This window comes from Pseudophryne corroboree, chromosome 6, assembly GCF_028390025.1.
Source record: "Pseudophryne corroboree isolate aPseCor3 chromosome 6, aPseCor3.hap2, whole genome shotgun sequence".
NCBI lineage: Eukaryota > Metazoa > Chordata > Amphibia > Anura > Myobatrachidae > Pseudophryne > Pseudophryne corroboree.
Genome location: NC_086449.1, coordinates 160155400 through 160172833, shown reverse-complemented (window position 1 = coordinate 160172833; position 17434 = coordinate 160155400). Strand labels below are relative to the sequence as shown.

At 44.4% G+C, this 17434-nt stretch overlaps 1 protein-coding gene and 1 pseudogene across 1 annotated transcript in view; one reads left to right on the top strand and one right to left on the bottom strand.

Annotated features, from left to right (window-relative positions):
* Positions 1-10828, top strand: part of RASSF2 (Ras association domain family member 2) — a 104842-nt gene extending 94014 nt beyond the window's left edge. Inside the window, exon 11 of the mRNA XM_063932052.1 lies at positions 7926-10828. Within this exon, the coding sequence (XP_063788122.1) occupies positions 7926-7995 (70 nt within the window). The 3' untranslated portion in view covers positions 7996-10828. The remainder of the gene's footprint in view (positions 1-7925) is intronic.
* Positions 10829-12394: 1566 nt separating this feature from the next.
* Positions 12395-12514, bottom strand: LOC134939180 (5S ribosomal RNA; annotated as a pseudogene).
* Positions 12515-17434: the final 4920 nt, after the last annotated feature.

Below are 17434 nucleotides of genomic sequence, written 5' to 3'. Positions count from 1 at the left end.
TATTTTTTACCAGGGGTGTGATCTAGCAGGCACAAGGCCACATTCCATTTTTGTATGCGTGCCATCGGCTCGATGTCGGCTCTTTGACGTACCTAACAAGGTTTTTTGGCTCTTTGTCACTGACTGGTTGGCCACCCCTGATATAGAGGGTTGAATTCCACCTCGTTACCACCTCTTGCTTCAGATGATGGCAGGGCAGGTTCAGGAATGTTTGGTGGTGCTCCAGTCTTCGGCACGCAGTGGCTGAATGCCGAAAGTGGCCCGCAATTCTTCGGGCCACCGACAGCATCTCTTGCACGCCCCTGTCGTTTTTAAAATAATTCTGCACCACCAAATTCAATGTATGTGCAAAACATGGGACGTGCTGGAATTTGCCCAGATGTAATGCACGCACAATATTGCTGGCATTGTCCGATGTCACAAATCCCCAGGAGAGTCCAATTGGGGTAAGCCATTCTGCGATGATGTTCCTCAGTTTCCGTAAGAGGTTGTCAGCTGTGTGCCTCTTATGGAAAGCGGTGATACAAAGCGTAGCCTGCCTAGGAACGAGTTGGCGTTTGCGAGATGCTGCTACTGGTGCCGCCGCTGCTGTTCTTGCTGCGGGAGGCAATACATCTACCCAGTGGGCTGTCACAGTCATATAGTCCTGAGTCTGCCCTGCTCCACTTGTCCACATGTCCGTGGTTAAGTGGACATTGGGTACAACTGCATTTTTTAGGACACTGGTGACTCTTTTTCTGACGTCTGTGTACATTTTCGGTATCGCCTGCCTAGAGAAATGGAACCTAGATGGTATTTGGTACCGGGGACACAGTACCTCAATCAAGTCTCTAGTTGCCTCTGAATTAACGGTGGATACCGGAACCATGTTTCTCACCGCCCAGGCTGCCAAGGCCTGAGTTATCCGCTTTGCAGCAGGATGACTGCTGTGATATTTCATCTTCCTCGCAAAGGACTGTTGGACAGTCAATTGCTTACTGGAAGTAGTACAAGTGATCTTCCGACTTCCCCTCTGGGATGACGATCGACTCCCAGCAGCAATAACAGCAGCGCCAGCAGCAGTAGGCGTTACACTCAAGGATGCATCGGAGGAATCCCAGGCAGGAGAGGACTTGTCAGACTTGCCAGTGACATGGCCTGCAGGACTATTGGCTTTCCTGTGTAAGGTGGAAATTGACACTGAGGGAGTTGGTGGTGTGGTTTGCAGGAGCTTGGTTACAAGAGGAAGGGATTTAGTGGTCAGTGGACTGCTTCCGCTGTCATCCAAAGTTTTTGAACTTGTCACTGACTTATGATGAATGCGCTGCAGGTGACGTATAAGGGAGGATGTTCCGAGGTGGTTAACGTCCTTACCCCTAATTACAGCTTGACAAAGTCAACACACGGCTTGTCACCTGTTGTCCGCATTTGTGTTGAAATAATTCCACACCGAAGAGCTGATTTTTTTTTGTATTTTGACCAGGCATGTCAATGCCATGGCCATATCCGTCCCACGGACAACAGGTCTCCCCGGGTGCCTGACTTAAACAAACCACCTCACCATCAGAATCCTCCTTGTCAATTTCCTCCCCAGGGCCAGCAACACCCATATCCTCATCCTGGTGTACTTCAACAGTGACATCTTCAATTTGACTATCAGGAACTGGACTGCGGGTGCTCCTTCCAGCACTTGCAGGGGGCGTGCAAATGGTGGAAGGCGCAAGCTCTTCCCGTCCAGTGTTGGGAAGGTCAGGCATCGCAACCGACACAATTGGACTCTCCTTGGGGATTTGTGATTTAGAAGAACGCACAGTTCTTTGCTGTGCTTTTGCCAGCTTAAGTCTTTTCATTTTTCTAGCGAGAGGATGAGTGCTTCCATCCTCATGTGAATCTGAACCACTAGCCATGAACATAGGCCAGGGCCTCAGCCGTTCCTTGCCACTCCGTGTCGTAAATGGCATATTGGCAAGTTTACGCTTCTCATCAGTCGCTTTCAATTTTGATTTTTGGGTCATTTTACTGAACTTTTGTTTTTTGGATTTTACATGCTCTCTCTCGTGGATGGCATTTCATCGTCTCGGCCATGACTAGTGGCAGCAGCTTCAGCACGAGGTGGAAGTGGATCTTGATCTTTCCCTATTTTAACCTCCACATTTTTGTTCTCCATTTTTTAATGTGTGGAATTATATGCCAGTATCAATAGCAATGGCCTACTACTATATATACTGCGCACAACTGAAATGCACCACAGGTATGGATGGATAGTATACTTGACGACACAGAGGTAGGTACAGCAGTGGCCTACTGTACCGTAATGCTATATATTATATACTGGTGGTCAGCAAACTGTGCAAAACTGAAATGCACCACAGGTATGGATGGATAGTATACTTGACGACACAGAGGTAGGTAGAGCAGTGGCCTACTGTACCGTAATGCTATATATTATATACTGGTGGTCAGCAAACTGTGCAAAACTGAAATGCACCACAGGTATGGATGGATAGTATACTTGACGACACAGAGGTAGGTACAGCAGTGGCCTACTCTACCGTAATGCTATATATTATATACTGGTGGTCAGCAAACTGTGCAAAACTGAAATGCACCACAGGTATGGATGGATAGTATACTTGACAAAACAGAGGTAGGTACAGCAGTGGCCTACTGTACCGTAATGCTATATATTATATACTGGTGGTCAGCAAACTCTGCAAAACTGAAATGCACCACAGGTATGGATGGATAGTATACTTGACGACACAGAGGTAGGTACAGCAGTGGCCTACTGTACCGTAATGCTATATATTATATACTGGTGGTCAGCAAACTGTGCAAAACTGAAATGCACCACAGGTATGGATGGATAGTATACTTGACGACACAGAGGTAGGTACAGCAGTGGCCTACTGTACAGTAATGCTATATATTATATACTGGTGGTCAGCAAACTGTGCAAAACTGAAATGCACCACAGGTATGGATGGATAGTATACTTGACGACACAGAGGTAGGTACAGCAGTGGCCTACTGTACCGTAATGCTATATATTATATACTGGTGGTCAGCAAACTGTGCAAAACTGAAATGCACCACAGGTATGGATGGATAGTATACTTGACGACACAGAGGTAGGTACAGCAGTGGCCTTCTGTACCGTACTCCTATATATTATATACTGGTGGTCAGCAAAATTATGCACTGTACTCCTACTATATACTACAATGCAGCACAGATATGGAGTGTTTTTCAGGCAGACAACGTATACTGGTGGTCACTGGTCAGCAAAACTCTGCACTGTACTCCTCCTATATAATACTGCTGGTCCCCAGTCCTCACAATAAAACAGTGTGAGCACAGATATATGCAGCACACTGAGCACAGATATGGAGTGTTTTTCAGGCAGACAACGTATACTGGTGGTCACTGTCAGCAAAACTCTGCACTGTACTCCTCCTATATAATATACTGGTGGTCCCCAGTCCCCACAATAAAGCAGTGTGAGCACAGATATATGCAGCACACTGAGCACAGATATGGAGTGTTTTTCAGGCAGACAACGTATACTGGTGGTCACTGTCAGCAAAACTCTGCACTGTACTCCTCCTATATAATATACTGGTGGTCCCCAGTCCCCACAATAAAGCAGTGTGAGCACAGATATATGCAGCACACTGAGCACAGATATGGAGTGTTTTTCAGGCAGACAACGTATACTGGTGGTCACTGTCAGCAAAACTCTGCACTGTACTCCTCCTATATAATACAGCTGCTCCCCAGTCCCCACAATTAAGCAGTGTGAGCACAGATATATGCAGCACACTGAGCACAGATAAGGAGCGTTTTTTTCAGGCAGAGAACGGATAAAAATGGTGGTCACTGATCAGCAAAACTCTGCACTGTACTCCTCCTATATTAATAATACAGCTGCTCCCCAGTCCCCACAATTAAGATATAAGCAAGCACAAATATTTGCATCAACAATGAATAAACGGAGAGGACGTCAGCCACGTCCTCTCCCTAACATTTCCAATGCACGAGTGAGAATGGCGGCGACGCGCGGCTGCTTATATAGAATCCGAATCTCTTGAGAATCCGACAGCGGGATGATGACGTTCGGGCGCGCTCGGGTTAACCGAGCCATACGGGAGAATCCGAGTATGCCTCGGACCCGTGTAAAATGGGTGAAGTTCGGGGGGGTTCGGTTTCCGAGGAACCGAACCCGCTCATCACTACTTCTAAGTGCTCGGTGTCGGCCCTATCCCTGAGTGCATGATCCCACGCATATGGGGCGGGGCTGCCAGCACTGGGAACTGCAGCCCAGCCCGGAGGGTCCTCCAGATACTACCAGGGGCTGTACTTATAGGAGGCAAAGTGCATGGCACACCCAGGCACAGACTGGCCCATAGGGGTACAGGGGAAATCACCGGTGGGGCCCATTGCCTGGGTGCCCACCCTCTCAGTAATACATTATGAATATGTTACATTATACTGCACAGGACTATGGTGTATATTCTACAGTGCTTTGCTGTTATTAATCCGGTACATTATCATGCATGCACTAGCAGTATTTACTATATATATTATTTATCAAGGGGCCCAGACCATGAACTAATGGTTAGCCAAGCCTCTAAGAATGGGCCCCTACCACTGCATTTCCCCGGTGAGCCCTTCATGCCACAATCCGACACTGGGCACACTCCTAGTTACGAACCTGGAGATCATCTCTCCATCTCAAACTCAATCTTTTCAAAACAGAGTCAAAAATATTTCCACCGGCCAATAGTACAGTAGTTACCTATCTGATATCTGGACCACTGTTGATAACAAACTCTACCTCTCAAGCACGCTGCCTACAGTAGGTGTCATCCTTGACTCAGAACTACCCTTTGCTCCCCACATTCAGACTCTTTATCCAAATCCTGATATACACATCTGTGAAACGCATCCAGAATACACCTATATCTTAAACAAGCTGCTGCAAAACTCTAATTCATGCACCAATTTTCTCTCGCATTTATTGCAATAATTCCCTTGCGGATCTTCCCATAAACAGACTTTCACCACTACAGTCTAGATTGAATGCAGCTGCTAGACTGATCATTCTCGCAACATGTTTTCCTGCTCTGCTCTGTTAGAGGCATGCTCATCATGAAAAAAATGTGCAATGATTAATTTTAGTTTTCAATTCTCATTGAATTCTCTTACATTTTTTTCAGTATTCAATATGCCCTCATGAGAAAATTATCACTTCCGAAAAACCGGCCTTTTTGAGAAGACAGCTTTCGGATAGTGATAATTTTCCCCTCTTCAGCACACTTGTCTCCTCTGTTCTTCATGCTGCGCATGCGCAGCACCCGAACAAGAAAGTGAATAATTATATATATGTATATATAAATATATGTATATAATATATTCACATATATAATATGCCCCGCTGCCGGCACCTGATTTCCTCCCGGGACTTGCCGCTGGTGCACACTCATTGCAGCGGTGCCACACCCCCTCCCCCTCACTGCCGGCATGTATAATCTGTCCCGGGGCGGGACGGCTGCTGCACGGCACCCCCCGCACCCCCTTGCTGGCACCCTGTGTCTGCGGCTGCACCCCCTACCACCCCCCCATCTGCGGCCAGAGTGGGAAGAGAGCACAGCAGTGAGGGATCTGAATAGATCCCTCCACTACATATGCTGTTACACAAGCTGCCAGGCAGCTTGAGCACACAATAGGGAAGCTGTTCGCCATCTTAGGGTGGTGAACAGTTTCCCTTTCAAATTCCAAAAAAAATGCTTTTTCGGAGTTTGATGAATGTCACAATTTCTACATTCCCTGGGGAATGTAAAAATTGTGACATTTAAAGGATGATGAATTTGCCCCTGAGTACCTACAGTACATTGGTTGACTATATTTTCCCACATTCAATATGATATACTTTGAGTCTTCGACTAAGGCTGGCCACACACCTAAAGATTTATTGTCCGATCTGGCTAGTTGGAATGAAAATCTGGTAATAGATGAGATCAAATTACATTTGATCACTTGCTCCCACACACTGGAAAACAGACAAAAATGGTCAATCAGACAAATTGGTTAAATTCATTTGATTTAACCAATTTGTCTGAACGACAGTTTGTGTCATTTGCTCTCATCCATTACCAGATTTTCATTCCAACCAGCCAGATCTGACAATAAATCTTTAGGTGTATGGGCAGCTTTACATATAAGGCTATCAACCAAACTACACAGCTTAGATACACAGTATACATCTCTTTGCTTATCTCAAAATATCTCGCAGATCAACCCTTCCGATCTGCGCAAGATCTGTGTCTCTCAGCCACACTCCAGGCTCCCGTCATGGTACAGGACTTTTTAGTTGGGCTGCTCTGTGGGGGATGCAGTAGGGACCCTGACAGAATACAGACAGAGGAATCCTGGTTATCAGAATCTTGCTGGTTAGGATTAGGGTTAGGCACTAGGGGGAGGGTTAGGGATAGGCTGCAGAGGTGGGGGAGGTTAGGGTTAAGCTGCCGGAGGGGTGGGTTAGGGGTAGGGGTAAGGTTTAAATACTGTCAGCATCCTGACCCTCGGGATGATTGCAGGGATTTTGTGTGGGATGTCCTTCCTGCGCACATCAAGACTTTCCTCTATCCTCTTTTCCCTGAAAACTCCCCTTTTCTGACAAGCTGATCATATCCCTGAACTACCCACATAACCCCCATAAACTATTCTACTCAATAACCTGCCCTCTATACAGTTCACACATAACTATACATATGTAACTTCACATGCCACTGACACCAGGCCACTCTTGCTGTGTGACCGGACCATACAGCCCACCAAAAACCTCTGCATTCTGGCTGGACCAATGTGGAATATGTAGCACTTCAGTATCCCATATCCAAATATTCCAAAATACGGAACATTCCAAAATACAGAATTTTTTGAGCGAGAGTGAGATAGTGAAACCTTTGTTTTCTGTGGCTCATTGTGCACAAACTTTGTTTAATGCACAAAGTTATTAAACATATTGTATTAAATGACCTTCAGGCTGTATGTATAAGGTATATATGAAACATAAATGCATTCTGTGCTTAGACTTGGGTCCCATCGCCATGATATTTCATTATGGGATGCAATTATTCCAAAATACGGAAAAATCCGATATCCAAAATACTTCTGGTCCCAAGCATTTTGGATAAGGGATACTCAACCTATAGAAGTTTTCCTATTTCTTTACACATTATAAGCATTCCTGCAGGGCCTTCTTTCCTTTTTGTTTAATACCCAGTTTTATTACAGTTTTATTACTGTTTTGTTCTCAGCTGTATTATGCAATGTAATATGCTGGCGCTATATAAGTAACTGTAAATACAGTAAATCTGCCACCTGTGAATCCTGTACTTTACATATCTGAGACTTGCACTGTCCATGACAGTTTGTGATTCTAACCAACTTCGTTTTAAATAGTAACAGAGACTATTTAGGACTCTCTCCTTTGATGATATTTATAATACAGTGGATATTCTAATTATTTAGCTGTCTTTGCTTTACTTTATATAGACTTAGCAACTGGGTTCAAGTAGACGTGGGCAAAATCTCTGCCAAAGTTTGCGCAAATTGAGTTTAATGGTGAAACACATGGTATTGAAGTGAGGCGACGTTCCTGTAACACAATTATTTGCTTTTCGCTTTGCAATTCACCAAAATGTAAATGTCACACTTTTGCTGTAAAGATGCATTTTGCTGAATCTGAGGCTAAATTATAGCAGCAAATGTGCGAGATTCCATTGCCAAATGTGACAAATATTTTGAGTAACATTTTGGCATTTCACTAGTCTCTAAGTATTGTTATGGTGCTTCTTGTAATGAAGTGGTACCATAGTTTTGTTAATGTGCATACTGTATGTTTATAATTATGTTACAGATGATCTTTTTTTGTATTACAGGTACACATCTCTCCGTATGCTAATTGAGCAGCGCTTGCATGATATGGTAAACTGCCCTGCGACCATATAGACCCCAGATGTCTGCATTCCGTGAATGAGCCCCGGTCACGTGCCTCCGAGCCTCCCTCAGCCAGTTACTACAACAAGGAAGGTATCCGCTAAGGAATGTATTTCTCAATGGAACGCCATTCTGCTTCAGCTCTCTATTAACGGAGGGGTTCTGCACTGCATTGTAATGCTTCCAATCACTCATTGATTCAAGTAGTACTGCATTGCTTCCAGGAAACAGGAAAGAATGGATACACAGCCTTCAGTTTGCTGTCCTGTGATCTTTGTGTATTACATTACATAATGTAAGTAAAATTGTACCACATTGCTGTACAACAGGCGTAGAAAGGACACCGTTTACTTAATGGAAAAAGGTTACAGGAGGTCAGATTATATTTTTAATAACAGAAATGGACCAAGTATTTTATGCTGAATAAGCACGAGACCAAATTACTGCAAGGTTTGTAAAAACCCCATGAATGTATTTGGAAAAAGTGGCTTCCTCTCCCCACCAGCATAGTCAGGTCAGTCAGGAGCTAAGGACTATGGGTTATGGTGATGCAGGCACAATGCGTTTCAGAGTCAATAGATGCATCATCGCTTGGAGAGTGATAAATTGGAGAGAGAAAAAGCACCAGCCAATCAACTCCTAACTTCCATGTCACAGGCCCTGTTTGAAAAATGTCAGTTAGGAGCTGGTTGGCTGGTAGTTTATCACTTTCCATTTTATCACTCTCCAAGCGATGATGCATCTAGCCCATAATGTCTGAAAACTGCAGAGAGGTGTAAAATGTCCAGTTTTAAAGCACAATGTGTAAATAAAATGCAGGTATGTCTATTATGTTGTGAGGACAATGCCCATTCAATATACGAGCGTGTTTCATTATATATGAGGTAACAAGACCTCTCATCGCATAAATGTATTCAGCTCGTACACATACGTACAGTATAATCAATAGTATGGCCTTGGTACAGATTGTTTTTCCACATTCTGTAGTCCCCATACTTGTCTAAGCAGTTGTTCCAATGATACACCAATCTATCTGTCCCAGCATGGAAGACATCAGTGTCAGGCGCCTGAAGCCAGGACATGATGACTTGCTGAACTTCACTGTCAATGGCCAATCGCCTTCCACCCAGGTGCTTCTTCAATGGTCCAAAGAGATGGAAATACTTGGTTCCAGGTCAGAGCTGTAGGGAGGATGGCCCAGTACCTTCCAATGGCATCGCCGTAACTCACACGTGCAGTTGGCTGAGTGTGGCCTGGCGTTATCGTTCACAATACTATGCCTGTTCGCAGCAATCCAGGTTGTTTCTGATGAGTTGCCCTCGATGTGTCACAATAGAGGATGCAGAAATCTGATAACACTACACACCTCAATGTTTGGCCATATTTTCACCAGCCCTGCCATCTTACAACTGATTTTGGGACAGTATGACTGATATGAGGCGCAGTCTAATGTCTGTGGGAGGAAGCAGTGGTCTACCAGCTCTGGCCAGCCGGAAAATTAGTAGGAAATAGAGAACATTACACATAGGGCCTAATTCAGACCTGATCAGTGCTGTGCGTTTGCGCACAGCAGCCGATCAGGGCGGAACTGCGCTGGTGCCGCAGTGCCCCGGTGCATTCCAGGCAGCTGACGGCCGTCTCAGCCCTGCGATCTCCTCTACCTGATTGACAGGCAGAGGCGTTCGCTGGGCGGGCTGGCAGCATTTGCCCGCCGTTTTAGGGGCGCGTTCCAGGAAATGCCGGCATGCCTGGAACGTGCATCACACGCAGCCGCTGCGACCCTCACAGCGACGAGTAGCTTCCTGCCTGCACGCAGGAGCTGCACTGGTAGGGAGCTACTCTTCAAGTACAAAAGCAGCGCCGCTGTGCAATGCTTTTGTACTTGTGCGGGGGGGTCGGGCCTGACATGCGGGGCAGACTAGCCCTGTGCTGGGTGTCTCCCCGCATGTCTGTGTGACTGATCGTAGATGTGCTAAATTTATCACATCTACGATCAGGTCTGAATTAGGCCAACAGTCTTGTTACCTTACTTATTGAACCAACCTCATAGTGTTTTGAATGTTGCAAGAAAGAGCAACTGGTGTGTGGGGATTTCCATTACCTGTCCAGAAGGTACTGAGGGTCTCTTCATGTAGGAGAGAACTGAATGGTCTGTTCTGATACAACACAAGCCTAGCTAAAAGGCCCATGCAAATACAAGATACTGTATACTCAAACTGCAGGACCATCTAAGATATCATCTAAGATCTTCTCATCTCAATCCACATACGGCTGCCCACATCACTTTCAGGACTGGGGCGCACAGAGGAAGGCAGCTACAAAGTTATCAGGCTTCTCTTGGGGTCCAGGAGTTGTAGCAATGACCCTTCCCACTTGGCAGCATGCAGCTTCTACAGAGGGTGCCCTGGTCTCTTGGTGGCTATGAGTTAGGGGCCCTGTCCTACTTTGAACACCACTAAAATGTTTATAAAGAATGAAATAATGCACTGTAAGAGTTATTTGTGAAGTACTGCTGGCGCCTTCTGTGAGGTAACTGTCCCTGATGACAGCCAAAGCACTATAAAGTACTAGAAGTATTGTAGTACTTAGAGACACATTGCTGGATTGATGTTGCTGTATTTAGCCAAGGGGTTTGACAGGCTTAATGGCCCTGTGTATTAATGAATTGACTAATGTGAGTGTTTTGTAATATTGCTAAACTGTATGTGCTGAGCCTCTGAATTATATGTCATGTCTGTGTGTTTTTCTATCTAACAAATGTGAATTTTTGCGACAGGAAATGTTGAATTAATTGCCCAGCTCCCTTTCCCCTTTGAATAAAGCACTTTGCAGTAACATTAATAAATGTGTCATCAGTGTTTCATCTGTGTCTATTGTAGAGAACCTGGGGGGCTTATGTATCAAATCATGGCGAGAGATAAAGTGGACAGATATAAAGTACCAACCAATCCACTCCTAACTGTCATTTTTCAAACACAGCCTGTAACATGCAGAATGGAGCTGAATGGCTGGTACTTTATCTCGCTCCACTTTATCTCTCTGCAAGCTTTCATACGTATGCCCCTTGTTGTTATAAATGTAAGGCCCCCTTAATTGCGAGCGAGTGGTCACCAAGTCTGGTCACCTGAGCATTCCAGGGATAGTATGAAGACAACCTGGTCCAGAAGTACAGAGTTAAGGAAGGTGTAGCAGAGCTACAGTGGAAGCGTCAGCTCTTTGTACCAGCTATGCCATACACTGTCATTTATTAACGAAGCAATCTCTTGTTCGAGAGAAGATGAGCTGAAGATGTAATAAAGTTGACACCTCTTTACATTATTATTTATTACTAGTTATTTATACAGCGCACACATATTCCGCAGCGCTTTACAGAGAATATTTGGCCATTCACATCAGTCCCTGCTCCAGTGGAGCTTACAGTCTATATTCCCTGTCACATGTACAGTACACACACATTCACACTAGGGTTAATGTTGATGGGAGGCAATAAAGCTACCAGTATATTTCTGGATTGTGGGAGGAAACCCAGTGGCAAACATAGGATTTTCATGGGGGGGAGGGGGGGGGGGGGGGGGTCCGTGTATGTATGCATGCATGCGCGTATATATATGTATATATATATATTTTTATATATATATATATATATATAAAACACTCACTTCTCCAGCGATGCAGAAAAAGTAGACAAGCCAGCACTCACGTGTGGATGAAAGAAAAGCAGGATTTATTCCTTAACCAAACGGCATGGTGAAGTACAGCAAATACAGCAAACACAGCCCGACAGCTGTTTCAACCGACTGGTCTTCCTCAGGGGCTAACCGCACTGTTGTCAGAACACGAAATATAAGCCTCAAATGGCCCCACAATCAACCCAGCAGCATCAGGGCATGGGCTGAGACAAGTCGGGGCATGTCTAGTGCATCCCCTGCTGTCTCCTCCCACTCCATGACACTGGTAACTAAGCTAAACAAACCTGGTATCATGCATAGCAACGGCTCCGGAGCGCGGCAAAACGTGCGGCGAGTGGTCTCAGCAGCCTGACTAGTAAATGGCATGCTGATAGTGAGGGGAATTGCAAGGACGCTGTATATCAAAACAGAAGTGAATGAAATGAAGTGATGTGTTTAAAAAAGTAAAAGGAATAGTGCTGAAGCTCAGCAGAGCAGGGTTCCCTGAAAGTGCTGGCTAGAAAGTGCAGGGTGCAAAAAGCAGGAAGGAATGACAGGTCTAATAGAAATAATAGCAGGTGACACAAGGACAACCCTCAAAACAACCTACTGCAAAGCAATGCCCACTTGTTACGGCAATCAATATAAATAAGAATATATGTGCAAAAAGAATCCAAACTGCCCTATTGGGGAGAAAACCCACAGAATGCACAATGTCCGCAGCCTTGTGGTATTAAGTGAGTGATGTACAGCACCCAGTATTCCCAGATCGTCACCGATACTGGTACTGACTGGGCCCAACACTGCTTAGTTTCCAAGATCAGCTGGAATTGGACGTTTGCCAGTGTGGTATGGCTGTAAATATCACTAGACCAACATATGTTGTCTACTGGGGAATCCCATATAGGCAGCTGGAATCTGATACTGCTAAATACAACACCAAAGATGGACAATAAGCTGCACATAGTGAGCAAGAGAGGGTCTGCATGGTGGATGTTGAAAGCGAGGGTGAAAGGAAAGGTGTCACTGCTAGTGAAGTGGGGACCTGTCAGAATCGAGTCTCTAGATATATAAAGACACACGGCGGTGTCTGACAGCACATAGCATGCAAAGAACATCAATGACAGGACACACGGCGGTGTCTAAGAAAATTAAACCAAACAGCGGAATGCAGAGTCCAACAAAAAGTCACTATAATATGTCACAGGAAACAACCTAAACGAAAATCTTCATTGAGGCCAATCGGAGTAAGGCAATTAAGTCTGTGTATCCATTGTAGTTCTCGTTGTAGCAAAATTCTGTCCCGATCACCCCCACGTTGTAGGGGCGGTATGTGATCAATGATACAACATTTGAGCTGGTTAACAGTATGATGTGCATCCTTGAAGTGTCTTGCGACCGGTAAGTTAGTAAAGTCTTTTGAGGTGTCTGTGGCAATTAAGCACTGATAGATGAGCGGTGTTGGCTGAGCCGTTCTTTCATCATTCTACTAGTCTTTCCGACATACAGACGGTTGCATGGGCATCTCAAAATGTAAACAACAAATCTGCTGTTACAGTCCAGCCTATATTTGATGGAATATTCCCTCCCATCAGTGGGATTTCTGAAGCGATTGCCTATTATCAGAAAAGAGCAATTCGAACATCCTGTACACTTAAATACTCCCGGTTTGGTGGTAAGCCAATTGGACATCTGTCTAGGTTTCTGCTGTGAAAAGTCTGTCTTGACCAAAAGGTCCTTGAGATTCGGTCCTCGTCTATAAGCAAATCTTGGTATCAGAGATAAGTCTTTTTTCAATGTCGGATCACTGGAGATCAAATATCAATGTTCCCTGATGCGGTTACGTATTGACAATGAAATATATTACCTTTAAACATTAAGCTATATTCTATTATGGACTAAGTACGCTATTGGCGCACTGAGTACCGTAAGGGTACGCACCTAGCGTAGCAGACGCTAGGCCGTGGGCGCTACGCACGAGCGACACGCACGCTCACGGAATGATACACAGTAACCCTTAGTAACAACACACCTTAAGGGTATGCTTTACACTTTAAACCTTGGCAATGAAATACTATAACGATGTAATGCTTATTAACCTTGATTATATGAGAAGCTGCTTGAGCGATTGAGACACTCAGAAAACCCTTTACAGTAACTAGTGAAAACACAAGACCTAGTTAGGATACAAAAACCACTTAGGCTCTAACACCCAGTGGATAATTCTATTTGAGTAAAAAGGGGAAAAACAGTACAGCTTATACACTACAAAACTAACATAAAATCTAAACAGAATAACGAGAAAAATATGAACAATAGCGAATGATCGCAAACACAAGAAAACAGAATGAGTACACAATGAGAACAAATGGCAAACACAGAGGATAACAAAATGGCTACAGAGAACTTACACACGTGGGAATGATTCGCGTCCTGAATCCAGCCCTCAGCCTTCAATATGAAAACCTTGCAGAGAGAGTGAGTGACTGGACAGGCAATGGTGGTCTTTATATACACAACATACAGTAACAATACATTGGTCCCTATAATCTCATGGTTCATTGGACACAGGAATGTGTCTCTGCATTATAACAAAAGGTCATAGGTGGGTTCGAACAGGTGGGCTGTGCCTTTCTCCAACTGCTCAGGTGGGAGGTATCATTAGGATTCCCGCCGCATGGGTAATGAACAGCAAATACAGTAAATATCTAAAAACTACTTTTGTACATAACTATGCGCAGGAGCGAGCAATCTCTTCCTAACCAACACCGAAATGTTACTATTAAAATACTCTACAGCTGGATACTAGACACCACCGTTCTACCTTTATCTGACCCTTCCTATCATGCAAAGAGGAATCTCTCTGTCCAAGAACCGTTTACACTAAACATACTTTCTAACATTGTTAAGGGGAATATTCACTATAAAATACACTATGTGGGTAAAATATGTTATGATCGAGTCGCCTGCTAGACGCTCACAAACTCTACCGTAAATGCGCATATACCGCGCGTGATCGCCGGAGCGATCTTACGCAATTTGCGGATATGTGCACGCACGGCAGGGCGCATGCACGTGCAGCGGGCATGTGCATGAGGGGTTAGTACAAGGCATATGTATCAGGATATTTTTCGACTTTGGCAGTCAACAATAACTGCCACTATCTAAACAATTAAGCAGAAAAATATATTACCATGAAATACCTTATTATGATTGGGAGTAGGGAGAAGAGGAGGAGGTGGGAAATGTATGACCTAGTGAGATAGTAAAAAGCATGTATGTATGAAATCCATGTCTGAGGGGTCATGTATCATCGTGCCGTACATGTTCTAAAATAAGCTTCGAGGTATTGCGAAGTATACATTGAATCCTTCTTATACCGTATTAAGGGTCTGTAAGTGGGCTAACAAACTCTACCGAGCTCTTTTCGGCTTTTAGTTCCAACAAATGGGGTGCACATTAGTTGATGATACATGAAGGGGGAAAATATGTGAGTGCTAATATATGTGTCTATGTCACCTGTCGACTATGTGTGCCACTACCTGAAGATAGAAGAGATGAAGATAAGAAACATGCGTTATAAATGCATTCGTATGAATATATATATGTGGTCGTCCTTGGGCGTCTGTTGGAGTCTTGTTCGGATTGCTGTATTTTTGCTGTGTGACAAGCAAAGCTCTTCAAGTGTCCATAAAAATTACAGTCTCTAACAGTTCATCAAATGGCTGTGACAAAGTTCATCAATGGTCTGTATAATGGGTCATCAAAATCTTCTTCCGAGTCGGTGTCTTTTTACCTTGGAGAAAAACAAAGGAGAAACGGGTGAAAGAAACGGACCGTGGAATCTCGTTTTATCACAACATGGTCTCGATTGCTGGGTCATAAATTTAAATAGTTGTTGTTACAATGCCTTCGCTCCTCAAACTCATCAATTTGGTACTACGCTTGCAATTCATTAAAATTCGAACACATCTGAATATCAACCCAATCATTATGACAGCTCCTAGGATACATAAGAGGAATTTCCCTACAGCAACGATAACATTTTGAGCCCATTCTCCTAAACCTGAGAACCAATTGCGTGGGTTCAACCATGATACCCAGCCGGTCAGTTGATTACCCACAGAAGCAAGGATAAGGTTGTGTCTCCTTCGGAACTCCCACTTCAATTGCAAGATATCGTCCATCTTTTGATCTATGACCTCGGTTGGGTCCTCAGTGCTGTTTGTGATATACGTACAACACTTTACACCATACTGAGTTGCTAGGGTGACACAATACCCGCCTGTCACCGCTGTGATGTAATTTAGAACCATCCTGTGCTGGATCAGTTCCGTTTTGTAAGCTTGCAATTCTCTCCCAGTATACCTAAAGGTGTCATCATACATCTCGGTAATATTGTCTATCAGGTTCGCTAGCGCGGTAATATACCTAAAATTTATAACTCCTCTGGCGGTATGGGTGATATCTAGCGTGAGCAGGAGTTGAATCCCAGTGGATTCGTGGATCAAATCAGAGGCTGCATGCTCTGTCCTATCTATAAGGTGTCTCTTTACAATGTGTTCGTAATGGGTGTGAGTGTAAGGAGCTTGAGCATTGCGGTGGACGTCTTTCATTCTATCATGGGTAATGGTCATTACTTCCGGTAACACTCTTCCAATGTAACACAATCCCTCTGAGTTTGGGGCAAGCCACTTATACGCCTTCCTCCCACATATGAAATATGCAACATCGGGGAGGACATATGGGACAGAATATGACATCACCATATTACAAACCTTCCAGGTGAAAAATCCTATCCCTAGTTCTCTCATCTGACTAGTACACATATCAGGTTGTATGATATGTGCACAGTATCCTGGTGATACTTCTCCAACTCGCATGGGCCTACTTCCTAATGTGTACCTGTATTGGAAATATCTTCCACTGTTGGCTATTTGGCGTATAAGCTCTGAGTCTACGGGCATTCTATGGGCTCTGTGTGAGAATGTCATGGTTTGGTTGTTCCATGTCACCTCCCAATTTCCCGGCTTTCGGGGATTGGAAATGTTAAAACATATTAGAGACCTATCCACATGGTATTGGTGGAGCTTCAAACTAGGAGGCCTAGAAATATTAAATTTCTTGTCCACCGGTCTCCCACCCCTTATCTCAAGTACCTCATCTATCGTTAAAGAGTACGACACTAGTCTTGACTTTCTATGACCTTGAGGTACTTGTGAGCACACCCAGCATTCCGTTTGGTTTAAAACCTTCCCCACTAATGAGTGATAGTCACTCAATGGATGACGGTCCATATCGATATTAATGCTGGACTGACATCTCTGGATGCACCCGTCCTCAACTATGTTTTCACAATTCCTACAGATACAGTTCTCTTCAGCTAACAATCCTTCACAATGTCTACTAGTGTCATGGCTACCAGATCGTTTTCTGATACTCGCCTTTGCTCGGTGATTGTGTTGCTCTTGGAATTCTACGAATCCATCCTGGTCATCAGAACCCATTCCAGATCCTTTCTCGACCTCACTGGTACTCTCACCGAAACAGACTGCTCTGGTCAACAACAGGGTCAACAGGAAAACACGGACTGCAGTCTCTTGGGGCGAGTCCATCTTACAGGAGGAGAAAGAGAAAGTTGTAATGGGGGTACCGAAAATAATTGAAGGGAAAGAAAAATGTTACGATAATTGTCCTATAGTCTTGTTGTTCTTCTTGCTCAGATGTCGTCTCAACAGTGCTGTCTCTCAGTCTTCCCAAAACGAACACTCCAGTGATACGAT